Below are 17696 nucleotides of genomic sequence, written 5' to 3' on the forward strand. Positions count from 1 at the left end.
AAAGGGAGAGTTTATTCCAGTGCATACACAGAGACTACAACATGGAAAAATAAGTGTTGCAAACAATATGCTTTGCTTAGGTTCCTTTTTTCTTTTTTTCCTTCTCTGAATAACAGAAATGAGAGAGCTGAAGCCAACACCACATTAAGATGCTGGGAACCAAAGTCATTCAGATGTGCCATTGCGTGCACTGTCTCCAAGTTTAAAAAAAGAACCTTCAGATGCGTAAGCACACCAAATTTTAGGATTAGCGCTGAATTATTCATTGGGAAGTGGAAGATGTTGACTCAGAAATAGCACAGGAGCACAAATGTCACGTGTCCTTCTCCGAGGATCCCAGAAATGTGATTCTTCAGGAAACCAATGACTGAGATGTAGGAATGTATACAAATTTAGAATAAAGTGTGATTCTCCAGTGAGGAAATCTGGTGGCAAATCTGCCTATTTTCCTAAAAAAGAAAAATGTTCAGTAAGTTCATGATCAGGGTTTTGCTGTGCTGTGTAGTTCCAGTTCTCAAACCCAGACTTTTTGGGAACATCTCCAGTCACTCTGCTCCCACTAACTCAGCTGATGGGGAGATTCAGTTGCCAGGATATAATAAATATTCCAACCCAGGCAGTTGTAGCAGCTATAATGTGATGCAATGGAAGTCCGTAATAGCACTGCTACCACCTCACTTCTGCTGCTGCATCTGCTCTCCTGCACAGGATTCTTGCAAGTCTTGGCAAAACTGCTGCAGAATCAGATTTGTTCTCACCTGTCTGGGAAAAATGGGAGGTGAAGGAGTCACTCCCTTGCTAAATACATAGGTGAATTAAACAGACCTTGAACTGATGCGTGCATTTATAGTACCATTTATAGTATCAATGTTTTGGAGAGGGATACAGTTTTTACACAAGCATGCTTGGTTCCACATCTACCCAAAAGGGTTCTTAGAAGGATTTAGATCCACATCATTTCTGGATTTCAGAGGTGCTGGTAGCAGCTCGCAGGCAGCTTGCTGAGTTATGAGGCTGTTATGAGCACGCATACTCTAAAACTCTTGGCCTGGCCTGAAGAACACCGAGGTCAAAAAGGGAGAGGCCCGCTGAGTCAGAGAGGATTTTTTCAGCAGTGTTTTTGGATGTTTGTGCTTCTGATCCAACTGTATTCTAATCAAGCCGACTCTTCTTTGAATTGACCCCATCCATCTTTTGAAGAGCCTGTAATGACGTCAGCTGAGATCTGAAGTGCCCACAGAAGCTGCTGCAAGATCAGAAACGACAAGGAAAGAACTTTGTGATTGATGTGGGGCGACTGAAGATCTCTGCTCTCAGAAAGGACAGCCCCCCCCTGCCCCACACTGCTCATCACTGCTGCCTCTTCTTGCAGCCAGTCACCATGCAGCCACACCACGCCATGCACCTCATCCATCTCTTAACCTGCTACTGTTGGTTTTTTTAGAACATGTCAGCAAAGTCACTGCGCAGCCCTACGACTGCATGGCTGGACACGGCAGGAGCACGCAGCCAAAGGCAGCTCACCAGTGTCATCTTATTCTGATGTAACCAGACGTAATGCCATGTGCTAGGTATTTAATAGAGCCTTTCAGAAGTACATCAGGTGCGTCGGCATGAGATCCAGGCACTGCAATGCAGATTCATTAGCTCAGAACATCAGGAAGCCCGGGGCTTGCAACAACAAGATGCAGGACAGGACTCACTGAGATTGGGAAACGGGGAGTCTCGGGGAGGTGGTGAGGATCAAAGTGTTCAGCAGAAGCTCCAATTGCATTGAGACATAGACAGGAAAACCGATAGTAGTGAGAGCAGGGGCAGGGAGAAACATTGCTTCTGCCTCCGACTGCAGGCAGGCAGCCAACAGGCTGAGCTGAGCCCCGGCTGTGTGCCTGGATCCACATCCCAGGAGATAGAGTGGACAAAATAGAAAGAGGGAAGGAAAGAAAACATTGAGAAGGAAACTGAAAGCAAGAGAGAGGTCATTGGGTCTGCCCAGCCGTGCCGTGCAAAGATCATCTGCAGAACCATAGTCCACATCAGCCACATGCAGTTCTACAGCCTGACAATATCGTCGTGTCCTGCAATGTGAAGTGGTGATTTTCATTTGTTTATAACTGGAGGTTCATGGATGCTTTCTAGCAGCAGCTAGGAAACTTGCTAAACCCTCCTGTTTTTCCAGGACTATCCAAACAAACAGGCAGAAAAGAAAAATTACAGCACTGGCCCAGAACATTCTCCTCCCTATCGTAAAAAGATCCGCTTTCCTTTTTCTAAATCTAGCTCTGAAAAGCAGATGAACTCTTGCAAAACTCCTTGAATTACTGAGGAAATACTCAACAGTTCAGATGAGTGGGAACAAGCAATCCTCACTGATCGGTTTCAGTTTGCCTTAAAATTTAGCCAAAGTCTCCTCTCTGTTCCATGCAATTTTCTATCTGTTCTCTGGTGATAACCAGGAGCAGGAATGCTAACCAGAACAACAGGGGTCAGAGGAAAATTCCACATCCCGAATGTTTTCTTATCCTGGTATTAAAAGATCACTCGTGGGGTATTTCCACTAATGTGGAAATCTGGGAAAACTACAGCCACGTCACACCAATAAAAGAGAGCAAAAAGCAACCTTCATCTTGATTGCAAAACTGTTGAAGCGGAGGAAGTTTGGGAAAGTTTGCATAAGGAAGAGCTGGCATAGTGGGTGGGAAAGGGAACAAGCCACATTTTTAGTTCAGATGGCAACTACAGCAATGGCACAAAATTGCAGGAGGGATTTGGAAGCGAGGAGTTGTGCTGTGGGGGGAACTGAAGAACTGAGTGTAAATCACGAGAGCTACCGGGGACTCACTAACATGTTCAATTTCTTCACGAGAAGACGTTAGCATCTCGGGCACGTTTCAATAGCGGTCGGAGCCGAGTTGTGAAAAACCACTTTTACTCCCCCAGATGCGATCTTTTCGAGCTGACGGCCGCGCTGATGCCTGGGGAGGAGCCCTGGGTGGCACAGCAGACGCGCCGGGCTCACGTTCGGCTCCGCGCTACGGGCGCTGGACGAAGCGGTACCGACGAGCAGCGGGCACGACGAGGGGCCGCCCAGGTGGGCGCGGGTTGGCCGCAGCCGCCGTCCGAGGCCGCTCCCCCTCGGCTCGGGTTACCTGGGCGGGCCGCGGCGCGGCTCTTCCCGTCTGGCCCGGCCCCCGCGACGGGAAGTGCGAGCGTGCGGTCGCTCTCGGACGGACGGAGCGGAGGAGCGATGGAGAGCGGGGGTTCGTTCGGAGCTCCGCTGCGGTGCCGGCTGCTGTTCCTCCCCGCGTGTTTTGCGGTGGCGGCGGCGGCGGTTGCAGGTGAGCGGGGCCGGGCCGGGGGGAGGCGGGCGGAGAGAGCCGGGTTCGGTGCCGGCGGGGAGCCGTCATCGGCGAGAGGCTGCCAGCGGACGGACCGACGGACGGACGGACCGACGGACGGCTGACGGCTGGGGGGATTGTTTGGCATCGTGTACCGAAATCAAACTCTTTCGTTTCGTGGCTGCATCGCCCGAAGTGCGTAAGCTTCAGAGGGGTCGGCACCCGCACTGCGCTGCGCCTCTTACGGGAGCGGGGAAGGGAGATGCTCGGAATTCTGCGTCTCTTTCCCTGCAGGGCAGCATCGCATACTGTCGGCAGGTATCTCTTAAGCTCGGTGGTTCCCGGGGCTGCCGTTGCTTTAAGAAACCCGAGCCGAAGCTGTGCGGGCATTGCGATGTGCGCTGGGCAGCAGCGGTGCTCCGAGCCGCCCCTCCGCATCCCGGCTTCCTTCGCTGCTGGAAGGGCGAGCAGGAAAGCGGTGCGGGTGCGTGGGGGGCTGATGAGAAGCGGGGGGTGTTCAGATGCGGGGGATGAAGCCCTTTACTCGCTTTGATGCGTCCGTACGGCCGTAAGCGTTTGGGAATTGCTGTTTTATAACCGGGTGCGATTCGCTTTATAACCACGAAATGCGTCTTAAGACAGTAAAGGACAAGGAGAAAGGGCTTTGTGTTTGTTTGTTTTGTTCTTTTTTACGATATTTTTACAGTAATTTATACAAAACGTTCGTTGATGTTTCCACCTTTTGGCTTTTCAAAGGTGTTGTGGGGTTTTGGTGCTGTTTGTGTTTGTTTATGTGCAGGATTGTTTCAGCTCTGCTTTTTGCATTACTGCTGTGCTTTCTTAGAAGCTATCACTGCGCTGTTTGGTTTTGGTTTTCCTTTTCTTTTCTTTTAAAGAGTGAAATTAAAGCTTTGGAATTGTTTGTGTTGGAAGGGACCTTAAGGATCACCCACTTCCAACCCTCCAAACAATCATATCTTTCGTGTTTTGTATTTGGCTGTTGAGGTGTCCTGCCAAATTGCTGTGCCAATGAGATTTGAATAACAAAGCATTAGATTGTGTCTATATTATAGATAAATATATATGTGTATGTTGGACTGGATGCACAAATAAAAGCAAATTTTCAGCTGAATGAACTCACACAATTCTTAAGCTTCGGCTTAAGAACACTTTTTGGATTTCAGTCTCTTACACTGATGCAATTCATGTATTTATAAACCTTGAGTGTTGCCAGTTCTCATTGCGGGCAGGCAGAAAATTGTCACCAGACCTTTTAAATGGTGATCACTGAGAAAACTCGCTTTTTTAATGATTTGTGGCTTTTGTAGGTGATTTTAAAGAAATGCAAAGATTTTAAGGAAAGATCACAAAAAGACATTGCTCAGAGCATGTAGTCGTGTTGAATAAATATTTGGTGCTGACAGGCTCAGACCCTGCTGCTGTTTGGAGGGGCTTTGCTGTGGAAGAGGCAATAGGGAAGTGTGTTCAGGAGTGGGACAGGTGATGGGGATGGTGTTCTGGCTCACTGCCTTGGTGTTCTAGAAGGAGACTATTTTGTAAGCTTGGTGATTCAGAATTGCTGCGTGTTCTTCTGAGATCAGCTGTTGAGAATAATAATAATAATAATCCCACAAGCTTTGTCTGCTCAGAAAAGCCAGGAGTGTTTGGGCTAAGGCAGCAAATCCTGGTGACTCTTCTCATTTTCGTTCTGAACGTAAATTGTCACACAGATGGCAACATCTGAGCTCTGCTGCTGCCTGTTCCTTGGCTGTGCAAATTCAGAGAACCCTGCAGCTGCTGGATGAATTTCTTGGAGCTTCAGCAGAGATGTCTCTCAGGACATTTAAGATAGTGATATGACAGATGCTTGCAGCAGAATTCTTGCTGAAGGAACCTTGTCTTCCACCCCCTTCCTTCTGCTAGCAGAAGCAAATGTGGCTGCATGCTGAATTGGATGGGACATCTCATATCTGTGTCATTGTTTTCCCTTTTCACACACGTTGCCCCAAACGTTAGAGGGGGTTTTGGGACACGTAGCGCCGGTTGGTATCAGTTTCAAGCATTTGTGGAGCTGCTGCACAGCAAGGATACCCCTCCACAGCCAGCAGGTAGCAATGAGACCTAAATGCCATCGAGAAGCCGTCTTGTTTGGCCTCTTATTAAATATCTTTTAGTAGCATGCAGAGGGTTTCTTTGGGAGTTACCAGTTGCTGACCTTTTCTAGAATGCACCACGCTTTAGTTTTTCCTGACAGTTTTTTACTTTCTGTCTCGTTTCCTTCTCCATCTGACCTTCGAGCCGCGATGAGTTGTTAGAAGGCAGTGACTCAGTGCCCAGGTCTGGAAGGTTGGAGGCACAACAGGGCTTATCCCAGCGCCTCTGAGTCACTTTCCTCTGCTTTCCTCTTCTCCGTCGTGCTTTGGAGGAGGCAAAAACATTTACCACTGAAGCACAACCACGGTGATTACTGTCTTTCTGTGCTAAGTTGGCTCACTGTGTGTGAGCATGGTGTTAAATGTGAGTAATTGAAGAAGTTGTGGGTGCTTTTTTTGTCAGTTTGTTTGAGTAACACTCTTGGTTTTGATTAGATTGGGCTGAATGCGGCTCTAGCCTACAGTTGTCGAGTGGTGATGACTTTTCTCTTTTTGAAGTATTCTTTTTGAACCTGTACTGATGGCTGAATTGTGGGTAGGATAAAGCATCAATGGCTTCACAGACTCTACATATATTTGCGAAAGATTTGGCGTTTGTGATGCAAACTCACAGCAAGAAATGGGAACCACGGGCACTGAGATTCATCTTTCCCTATAAACATTGGTTTCTTTGCCACAGATGCTCTATGCTGTGATTTCCTTGAAATTACTTTAAAACATTTTCCGTGTTTCTTATAATAATTTAAATAATCAGTGGGCCTTGTTAATGGGAATGGTAGAGATGTTTTGGTGGACGGTATCTTATCTGATAGCAAACAGGAAAGAATGCTCTTTATCTTCTGATGAAGAGCTAAAAATCTGTCATTATCAATGGTGAAATGTGGAGTGATGGAGTTGTTACAGCAATAACTTCTCCTTCCTTTTAGGAGAAAAAGTTCTTCCCCCTCCATCCAACCTCAATTATTCATTTATCCAAATCTGCACCTTGAACTGGACATGGAATCCCCCGGAGAACATCAGCAGTAGCTGTGACCTGGAATATTCCAGTGACATCCTGATCGATGAGGTGTCTCAGCACAAAAACGTGAGTTCCTCTTGTCCTGCTGCTCTGCTCTGCTCTGCTGAATATATTATTACGATAAAGCTATGTCTGTGTGTGTGATATTATTATATCTGTAGACATATCAAAAAGTGCAGTTGTAATACAACTTCTAATTCTTGTCGTGGGATCAAAACCTCAAAAACGAGTCATGCCAGCATGTGGAGTATGCAGACAAAAATCTGTCACTCTCTGATAACGGAGCTACTCCCGATAACACAGAAGTATGGCAGTAATAATGTGAGAGTGTGTGTGCGTGCCTGCCCTGCCCCAGCACTGTGCTTACAATTGCTCGTGGGCATTGTGTTATGAAGACAGCACGGAAGAAATCTTTTTCTCTTGAAAATGAGTTCATTTGGCTCTTCTGCTTTTCTTTCTGTTGGGGTGTTTTGCATCCCAGGTGTGATTCTCGGTGTGTCTCACTATAGATGAACAACTCTTTGATCACAATGACAAGAAGCATTTCTGTGACACTGAAGGGGCTGTGGGAGGGGTAGCAAGATAATTTTCCACCCATCAGTAGTTTCAAACAGTCAGAATTTGAAGCTTGAGGTACACACTGACCATGGGACCAGCAGTGCTGGGCATGGTTAAAATCAATGCAATGCCCCTAAGGATGTCTGCTGAAGTAATCCTTTGTTGTTGAGCTGTTGTTCATGTTCCTAACGGCCTTTGCACTGTGACTGCTGTGTTCTGTCTGAGAGCCCCAGGATCCCAGAGCTGGGATTGGAGCAAGGCTGCGGTTTCACAAACAGATGAGCTGATAGGATGTCTGGACACTGCTAAAAGGGTTATATGTCATTTTTGACACCCTCTCCTCTAATGATCGCTGTCAGACCTTTCTATGAGTCAGCTGAATTTGCTAACTCAGCAGAAAGATGTTTACTTCCTTAATAGTTTCAGTAACTAACTGGAAGCCTGCTTGGATTGCAAGTGGAATGGTTTGTGGGAGGGTCTAACAAATAAGGTCAGCAGCAGTGAAATAGCTGTTAGATCCATGCAGACTTATTGCAGGATCATTTTCCTCTGCACTGTGCTAATTCTCTGATCTCTTAACCCCACTGTGGTAGGGTTCCTTGCTCCCACTACAATAGACATGAACAAGCACACAGAATTCTCTTTTGCTGAGTTGGGAGCATGTCTGATAAGGAAAACAAACATTTAAGTGACATCAATTCTTCCATGTGTGGTCAGACATTTGTGTCGTTGGGCTTTTCATCAGGCTTTCAGCTTTTTTTTTTTTTTTTTTTTAATGGATTCGAATGTGTGTTTGTATTAATAGTAATTTCTGTGTATTTGGTGTGCTATTTCAAATGTTCTGGTTTTCTTTTCCCCCATCTAAACCTAGGAGTGGAGAAAGAGTCTCTTTCGTGTGACTGATACAGTCTTGAATAAGGAGATGCGTTTCAAAGTGAGAAGTGAATGCAAGAACAGTAATGCCACCGATCACAGCCAGTGGGTGGAGGCCTCTGTTCCACCAAAAGGTAATGCAGAACAGCAAGGCTTGAGGCTGGCGTGCATCTCTTGGGTGAGGAGATGGAGCAAAATATCATAGAAATACATCAGAGCAAAATATGTCTGAGAGAGATACGTGGGTAAAGCGGAGGTCAGTTGGCAGAGCTTAACAGAATGGCACACAATGAAATCTTCTGACATTAAAGTCTCATAGGGAAGCTCTTCACATTTAAATGCACTTTCAAGGTGTTGAGATCACCATCATTCATCTTCTACCTGCCATCTTGTGCTTGTGAGATAAGAGGGAACTTACGTTGGTTTATACCTACTGATCAGTCACTAGCATGTAAGTTTATTTCTATGATTGGATGTCTAGGAGTATCAGTGGAAATTCCAACTTACCCCAGTGTTGTGTTTGTCCGTAGTTAGGAACTAAAGGTATTTCTGAAATCACAGGATTATTAAGGTTGGAAAAGATCACTAAGATTATCTATTCCAACCATTCAGAATACTGAGAAAGTAATATTTTTGTCCAGAGAAGGTAAATATAATTGACTGTTTTTAAGGAAGATGTCCATAATAATGATGATAAACTGTGCCTACAATGGTTGAGTACTTTAATTCCTTTCTAAAGTGTCTGTAGTTCAATAGAAACAAAATATTTTCCTGACTCATCACCTCAGGTAACTGAGTAGTAATTCACATGTGGTGGAAAATTTGAGTATCGCTGCTACAACCACTGACATTCAGGAGCTGTCCTGGGGGGATGTCAATGAAAACTGGAAAACTGATGTTTTGCTGTGCTGGGGCAACACGAGCTGGGACATTACTCTTCTTTTGCCTTTTGCACGTTTTCAGTTACATAAAAAGGGATGCTTGACTTTTGGAAAGCAGTGAGAAGACTTTGGTAAAATCAAACTTTCAAACTTGCCCTGCAGGTGTTCCAGGTACTGCTGCTGTTGGCTTGAGCTGTGTCTGGCACAACCTGGAGTACATGCTTTGTATGTGGCATCCTGGAGAGAATGCAAGTAGTGATACCAATTATAGTTTATTCTACTGGTTCGTATTAACTTTTTATTACCAGCCCTAAACTGCTTTAGCGCTAATCTGTAGTTCTACATTACTTAATGCATTTTATTTCCTGTTGTTCTGAAATGTGCACAGCGCTTTCAGGACAAGGGTGGTCCTGTCCAACAGAAAGCTCAGCTGCTGGAGGCTGCAGAAGTTGCTTCTGCAGAGTCCAGGAAATTGATATGTGAAGGATTTGCTGCTTCTAAAGCCCTTTTACTGCTTTTTTTTTCTTCTTTTTTCTCTAATTGTGGATTCAAACAAGGAAAAAGAAGAACTGCACTGGAGCTGCATGTTAGTTCCTCTCCTTGCAGCCCCATAAGCATGGGCAATTTAAGTCAGAATTGCTCACTAATGCACGTCAGCTCTTAAATCATTGGAAAATGGTATGGAAGCATTAACATTTAGTAGTTCTGTTTGTATCTGCTATGTCATAAATAACTGATTCACGCTGCATGTAATGAAGAGCATCTTTTTATCATCATCCATGCTTGCCAGCTGACTGCCATAAACAGACTCTTGTTCCAAAGGGAGAGGGTTGCAGTGCAGTCAAAAACTTGGCTGATGGGGCTTGTGGGATACCATGGGTATAATGTTAGCTGAGAATAAACAAATTGGGTCAGTGCACTGCAGTCATTGCTGAAATGGAGGCTTACCAGAGCAGGTTGATGCACCTACATAGCACTGTCTGCTCTGAATGCTTCTCTTCTTTCCTAGACCCAAATTAGAGATAAGAGGAACAGATGCATGAGGGAACCTGAAGATAGGATGGGCAGTTGTGCCTTTGGCAGCCCTTCAGTAGGGCAGTGTGAAACAGGGAAGCATCATTCCTATTGTGCTCCTAAACGAAGCCCAGGTTGCTGGTTTGAGAACAATCCCCTCATTTTCTGTGGAGGGAAAGTTACTGGAACGTTTTCAGTGGAACCTGGGGAGGCAAGGAAGGAGGCAGTCATTGCCTCACTGGTACTGGGTATGTTTTGGAAAGCAGATGCATGCTGTAGGTGAAATGTGTCCATCTTTAGCAAGACCGGCCATACCCTGGGCATTGTGGAAGGAGATTAGTCACCTCGTCCTAGCACAAGTGAAACTGTTGACGGGAAGTGATCCTGATTTGTTTGCTTTCTAAACTCTTTTCTGTTGTTTTTTTTTTCCCTTGAAATTGTTTTCCCATGGAGAAAACAAGGACTCAGTCTGAAAGCAGTCATCAATCTGATGCTTGGCAGTAAAAACACTGTGACCTGTCTCTCTTTCAGCTGCTGGACACTTTATGAAAATAATATTCTTCCTAAAGCTTGATATGAGTGAGAAGGTTTTTACATAAAATTAATGCTGAACAAAAATATGCTATAGCACAACTTTAAGATCTGCCTTTAGGATTTGTAACAGCTTTATAAATAAGCTTGCCCCTTGCTTCCTTTTCTTTTGAAGTTAATTTTTTTTTTTTTCCTATAGGTTTGATGGTTTGGAAAGACATAAAGAGTGCAAAAATTATTCTGTGAGCCAAGGAAGCTTTGAATGTGCCTTCAATTTTACCTTCCCCCAGGCTGCCAATAGGTACCCACTGATCAGTATATTGATCAGAGATGACTCTGAAAATGTTATGCCTGTATGCAAGACTGAAAATCCTACCACGCTTGGTGAGTGGAATGCCGTGTAGAGGGGGTGGGAAAAAATGGTGGAGGAAAAGAAACTGGCTGGTTTGTCAATGTGTTTGAGGAACAGCATGATTAGCTGTTCCCTTCTTCTACTGATCTTTGATTTAGAAATTATATAGATAAGGTTTGGTTCTCAGGAAGAGTTTTCACTCATTTCTATTCTTTTTCTTTGTTTTGATTCTTTTTTTTTTTTTTTTTTTTTTTGGTGCTTTTTCCTTTTTCTGTTGCTGGTATATGTGTAACATTATGCAATGTAGGACTTCTGTTCACATCTGTAACCAAGGCAATATCATTTTTAATTATTTCCATTTATTTCTGTTTTGTATGTCAGTAAAACCTGCCACACCAACAATCGCTAAACTATCGTATGTTAACAATGGAATTCATCTGCAGTGGAGTGAATCGGGCTTCATTCCAGCAAATTGTCTCAGTTATGAAGTGAGATATCACAATGGTGACTTGACCACTGCTCAGACAATTCAAGTGAGTTTTCATTGCTTACATCTAACAATTGTGTTTTGTTTTGTTTTCCCTGTGCATAGAATCAGAATGGCTTAGGTTGGAAAGGACCTTAAGGTTATCCAGTTCCAACCCACTGCCATAGGCAGGAGTGTGCCTTCTGTAACTTGTGTTGATGATCATAGTAACTCATCCTTTGTTTAGAAATGAATAATTTTACGTGCTGCGTGTGAATGGGTTGGTTGCACTAGCTGAAAGCATTGTGTGGATTTGATAGATTTTTCTCCCATACGGTAGTTTTCCAGTAGTAATATATATACAACATAATCCATGGTAGTCTTCCAAATCCATGCCTTTGTCTATTACAGAGCAATAAATTGTAATAAGTCTCGGGTAAAGAGCTATATGTTCAACTAAGTAACAGCACTCACCAGGAAATATACTGTAGTGCTTAAGCTTTCCTCTTTGATCTGGAACTTTGGTCTGGTGGCGTTGTGCTTGCCTGCTATTGGTCTGCTCTCTGCCAGGTGACTTGTTTGTCCTTGGATGACAAGTACTGTGAAGCAAAATTAATTGCACACAAGATGACAGAACCTTGTACAGAAAGTTGGAGGGGATTAAAAGTGACAACAGAGTGTGGGTGTGGAAAAAAAGTTGTGCAGTCTTAAATATACTGACTATACATACGTATAAAAAGCGTTGACTTTGGTGTCTGGATGTAGTCATGCCTGAATCTGTGTAGTTGAACTGACTGTGCTGGCTGATCAGAATGGTAAACAACAAGATAAATTTAAAAGCAAGGTGCCAGTCTTGTCCAGCAGAGCATCTTTAGCAAACTCAAATTATCTTAACAATTCTTGGGGAACTGCCGTCTTCTATCAAAAAGATGTGAAGTTTGAGCCCAGCTCTCTAAGGAGGCATCGCAGAAGAGTTTTTCATGGTTAAAGTTAAATCAGTATTGTTGCCCTGTCTGAGAGTGGGGCAGGCAGTGCAAGTCATAGATGTTTTGTCAAAAAAAAAAAAAAAAGGAACAAAAGGCACCATGCCAGACAAGAAGTCTGATATATGATAGGTACAGTGAGTCAGTTTGAATCTTAGCTTTGGAATCTCTTTTAGGCGCTCTGTGCTGGTTAGATGCTGTTATGACCTTTCCTGTGAAGTTCAGTATTCATGAAAAGATCTTCCATCAAAACATTAGTATTACAATAAAGGCAAGAGGGAAAGGGGCTCGTTGTTGATTTTTTGTTGTTTTTTTTTTTTTTTTTTAACCAAAAAACTATATTGGTAATCATACAAAGTAAATTACCTTTTCCTTTTATGCTAGGTTAAATTTAATTCTACGTCAATTCCTAGTGTTGACCCTAATAGTAAGTACACCTTCCAAGTGAGAGCACAGCCCAAGGTTGAATGCTACAGCAGCAAGTTCTACAGTGAATGGAGTGAAGAAAGGAGCATCGGTGAGAACAATTTTTCCTTGAATTTGAATTTATGTGTTGGGAATCTCATACCTTGTCTAATGAGTTAATGGGTGCCCTGGATCATCTTCCTGTGTAGGTATTTAATTTTGCATGAAGAGAGATCAAGGGAATTCTGTTATTGCTTACACTTCTGTGTTTTGGGTTGCCATCCATTTAGCTGTGCAGTCTCCTCTTTCAAGTGCTGTCACTTCTTCAGCTCTGAGTCTCTGTTTTTCATTTTCTTGCCAACTGTATCTACATTACAATATCACATTTTGAAAAATGAGTCCTTGCCTATGAAAGTATTAGTGTTTGAAAAACATTGTCTGTGAGTTAATTAGACTTAATTTATTTGTCTTTTTTTTTTCCTGAAAAGCCTCCCAAAACATCCCTAAGTTTCAACAATTTTTGTCTTCCAGGTGAGAATCCAAACTCTGCGTTCAATTTTATTTTAATAATCACCATTCCATTAATAGTGACAGTGTCCACAATAATCCTACTCGTTTACCTTAAAAGGTAAATTATTATATTGCTTTATTTACAATCCATTACTTCTGACTGGTCTTTGATTTATGTTGTAACACATCTGTCTTCCAGTTAATTGTTCATGATGTGACATGTTTCAAAAGTAGTTGCTTTTTCAGTAGCATGCATCAAATAGCAAGAATGGCAACACCATTGTGCCTCATCCATTGGAATTAGAGTAGCAGGCCAGCTAGGTGCTCTGTTTTCCCATTGGTAACATTGCTTATGTCTGCTTACAGTTAGATTCTTGCTCTCCGGGTGTCACATCTTCTCTTTTCAAGCAATGAAGTCCAAATTCAAAATGAATATACATGAAGTGCATATACAGGTGTGGGATTAAAGAATGGGGCTGCAGTTGTGCAGAAGCTAAAAACGAGCTGGTGGTGTCAAAGCTGACTCCACACATTTTCTTGTCTGCAACCAACTGTGACTTGGAAATGGTGATTTTTCTTTTGTAACGAGTTCATCTGAGGGTTTTTTTCTTCATTTTCTGAAGGCTGAAGATATTAATTCTTCCCCCAATCCCGGACCCTCGGGAAATCCTGAAGCGCATGTTTGGGGAGCAGAATGAGGATCCCCAGGTTGGTACAAAGCTGATTGGTGAGCTTATCTGTGGAGCCGGAATCTGTAAGCTTTCACTTTTCTTTCTGATACCATCTATCTCAAAACCAACATGATATACGTAAAACCAAGCAATTGCAATGGTAAGAGCTGTATGGAAACAGTTACTCAAAGCTTTATGTTGTGAAACTGGTCTGTCTTCTGGGGGGCTGAAAAAACAATTCTCACAATGAAGAGAAAAAAAAATGCTGCTAAAAACATTGCTCTTCTCTTCCAGAACAGTGCAAAGGAGGACTGTATGAGCGGTTACGACAGGTTAATCAAGGAGGAAGAAATTCATTCTTTGATTTTAATAGAAACTCCTGAATCCTCTAATTCTGAAAAAGAGCACCGATAAACTGCTTTCAGAATAGAAGATAAGTGAAGATTTCCAGAGTTGTTCTTTTAACTCAGGTGACAGTGTGGATGTGAAAAGGCCTGAGGACCATTCACCAACTCCTACCTTCCAAAGTCCTTTCTGAGCCTTATTTCTTTGATGCTCAGAAGATGCGTCACCATTGTTGGCCATTCTTCCATCTCTGCTAGCAAAATTCATCTTGGATCCTTTGAGATGAGCACGTACATAAATTTCATCTGACTGCATCGCAGCGGTTCTTGTTCAGCCTCCGACCTGCTCTGCCCTACTACTTGTCACCTGCACCTGTGTTTGTGCTGCACAGTTTGTAAGTGTTGGCTGCTTTTTGTCAGGTTTTGTTTGTTTTGGAGCAGGCGCTGTGAGTTCTCTGAAGTGTTTGGCTTTGTTCCTCAGCAGGTGAGGCAGGGCTTGATTGCAGCAGGTGAGTCACTGTTGTGCTGCACATGGAGCTGCCAACAGATGGGATGCAGAGCAGTGGCCCTATGGGTGCCCTGGGCAGGGGGTTTCCAGGAAACATCCATGCCTGACCTTCCCAAGCTGTGCTTCAGCCGTGGGCTGAATAAACCCAGTATGAGAGTTGCTTTTTCTTGAGATATGTATGAGACAACTCCTCACCTTCCAGCTGGTATCCAGACTGTTCACAGAAGGCTCGCTTTGACTTTTTTTATCCTTTCAAGTGCCTTAGCTACAAGGCCTTCATGAACTTTGAGTGTTAATGAAACTTCTTAAGTGATAACCATTATCTTTACCTCTGTTGTGCAGTGGCTGGTGACTGTCACCAGACTGTCATCTTGCTCTGGCCATATTGGCCAAATGACTATAAAAGCTGAATCATAGGGAGTTTATCCAGCAGAATTAGCAGGGTGGATGCATGATTCCTAAACCACAGAAACTGAGTGAATGTGAAGACTTCAAGATTTGCCTGTACTGCTGTGCTGACGGATTTGGGGAAGGAGGTGATGACAACCTTGGCCTGCTTTCTTGGGGACAAACTTTGTTGTTTCAGTAATGATACAGAATTGTTAAGGTTAGAAAAGACCACGAAGATCATCTGCTTCAACTGTATGATGATATTCGGATTCCAGTTTCCTCTCTTGGGACTTTGCAGTTTTTTAAAAGGTGCTTATTTGACTTCTTTTTTTTTAATATCATGAATGAATTTGTTCATTTTTTTTCTTGCATGGTTTTATTTTGAGGTTACTTTACCCAGCAGAGCCCAGCAGAAGTTTTCTGGCACAACTGTGACGTTTCTCTGCACTGAGTTGTGAGCGTTTGGTTTGTGAGCTGTGCTGCAAGGCTGCTGACACCAGTGCGTGGTTTGTGCTGGAGGCAGAAAGCCATGGGGAGAAAGGGGCTGTGCAGAGGTGCTGAGGGGCTTCTTGCTTCTCCCTCTTCTCCCTCAGCATCGCGGTGTGGGTGTGTGGTTTGTTGAAGCCCTCATAGCAGACTGGGAAGAGATCTCCAGAGGTTTGTTAGGAGTGTGTTCTGAAACTACTGATGCTTTAAAATTCAGCCCTACCCTCAAGCTCAGTTCTGTCAAAATCCTGAAACGAAATACTTTTGTTTGGGTTTTTTTGTTTGTTTGTTTTTAAGAACATACTCTTGTACAAGGAGTAGAACACAGCTATAAATGTACATCCTTTACCCTCCCGTGTACTTCCTCCCCTCAATATTTCCCAGTCCCCACTGAACCACTCAGATATGCAGTTCCTTCCACATCTCCTGCCTACCTCCAGCTGCTGATGGTGGAAAGGGAAGGAGAAATGCAGCAGAACTAACAGATCACATACTACCTTAAATCTCCTACTTGCAAACATGCTAAAAATATATAAATTGGTTGATGAGACAAAACAAGAAGTCTCAGGGATTTCAGTGTGATAGAATGACACTCAGGCTATACAGAGTCAGCTAGCAGCACTGTTTGGTATTCCAGAGTAAAAGAATAGCATGAGGGGAAAGTTATTAATTTCATTCATCAACTTCACTCCCGCTGCCATGCAATGTTCATGACATTATAGAGAGAGAATCATTTCTCACATCTACCTCATCTCAAATGTTGCTCGTTGTAGACCGCTAGACAAACAAACGTATGATTTCAGTATCAGTAATCATAACATAACGTAAAGGTTTGTGGCTTTTGGTATATCAATCTAGGAAGATAATCCTTGGTACTTTACCCTGAGTTCTTTCAGCTTTGTTCTGGTGTTTATGGTAAAACCAAAATGTGTTTGTTTGGAAAACAAACAGAAATCCCTTAAGGAAAAGGAGGGAGTAAAAACAGACTTGAAGTTCTAGGCTGAAAGAAGAGCTTCAATACAGAGGATGGTTTATATCAATAGAGAAATGTTTGGGGTAATCCTTTGTTTTCCTTATAATAGCAGTTGACCCCCGATGGATGGGTGCACTTCCTGAGCTTGTGTTTTAGCATGCAAAGTGTCTGCGTGTATTGTGGTCTCCAGCACATCTTGTTTACGGTGAGGGTTTTCTCCCCAGTTTTGCTATTGTCTGTGTGCTGTTTGTTGCAGTTACTTGAGCTGTACATTTGTTTAAAAAATGAATAAATACGTTGGAATATTTTTCGATACAGGTGTGTGGCATTTTGTTCTTGGCTTGAGAAAAGATGGCAGTGGTTTGATAAGGAAGCATGTTTGAGGCACGCAAAAGACAGAAGAAGAGCAAAGTGTTGCTTTGCTACCTCTCCTCTCAGTGAGCCCAGCCCGTGTATTCAATGGGCAACACGAGGATTTGGGGCTGAAATAATGAGATGGAGATGGAGCTGTGCACACAATGCACGCTCTTGCCCTGTGCATTCTCACTCCAACGCTATTTTCTTCCATTGGTGTGTTTTTCTGTAATAGAGAAGTAATAAATAATACCTTCTCAGGCAGAAATTTGACTGGGTTTGCTGTAACCATAGGAGTAGTTGGAGTATTTTATGTGCCTGTTAGCTGCTGATGTAATTAAAAAATGTCAAGTTGCTAACCTGATGATAGCCATTGCCTGGCTGCTTAGACCCAGATGCGCTCAAGTGCCAAATAAGCACATCAGCAATGGCTTGTTTGAAAGATTCTGTGAAAGTACACGTTGTTCCCTTCAGTTCAGTGAGCAAATCATTCAAAGTTAAAGAACAAACTGTGAGGATAAATAGCAAGGCTATTTGGATTTTTGTTTTCCAGTTCCAAAATTCTTGTGGCAGTAATGAGCGATAACGATTTTAAACTCTCCTCAAAAATTATTCTCTGTTTTTAATACACTGCGCTCGATACAAAATGAAGTTTTCTGTATCTGATGTGTACAGAAAAATCCAACACCTGATTTACTTGCAAATTTTCATAGCTCTCAATTAAGGTAAGGACATGACATAGGTAGCTCAAAAGGAATCAGTAGGTGGATACCTCAGTTGTAAGTTAAAGCATTTCAGTGCTCAACAGGTACAACTATTCACAGATGGAAGACTTTCCAGTGAATGGAAATACCCAATAAATTTAGTTCTGATTTAGCACTTGAAATA

The 17696-nt window shown here is 43.2% G+C and overlaps 1 protein-coding gene across 1 annotated transcript; it reads left to right on the plus strand.

Moving 5' to 3' along the window:
- Window positions 1-2719: 2719 nt before the first annotated feature.
- IL13RA1 (interleukin 13 receptor subunit alpha 1) lies at window positions 2720-16769 on the plus strand. The gene is made up of 10 exons (XM_085230414.1): window positions 2720-3338; window positions 6418-6575; window positions 7939-8074; window positions 8984-9104; window positions 10566-10750; window positions 11100-11251; window positions 12552-12684; window positions 13104-13200; window positions 13706-13790; window positions 14048-16769. The coding sequence occupies exons 1-10, from the start codon at window positions 2972-2974 to the stop codon at window positions 14165-14167; spliced, it is 1554 nt and encodes a 517-aa protein (XP_085086540.1). The 5' UTR covers window positions 2720-2971; the 3' UTR covers window positions 14168-16769.
- The last annotated feature ends 927 nt before the right edge of the window (window positions 16770-17696 follow it).

Source organism: Meleagris gallopavo, chromosome 9 (genome assembly GCF_905368555.1).
Source record: "Meleagris gallopavo chromosome 9, MGAL_WU_HG_1.1, whole genome shotgun sequence".
In the NCBI taxonomy this organism is placed as follows: domain Eukaryota; kingdom Metazoa; phylum Chordata; class Aves; order Galliformes; family Phasianidae; genus Meleagris; species Meleagris gallopavo.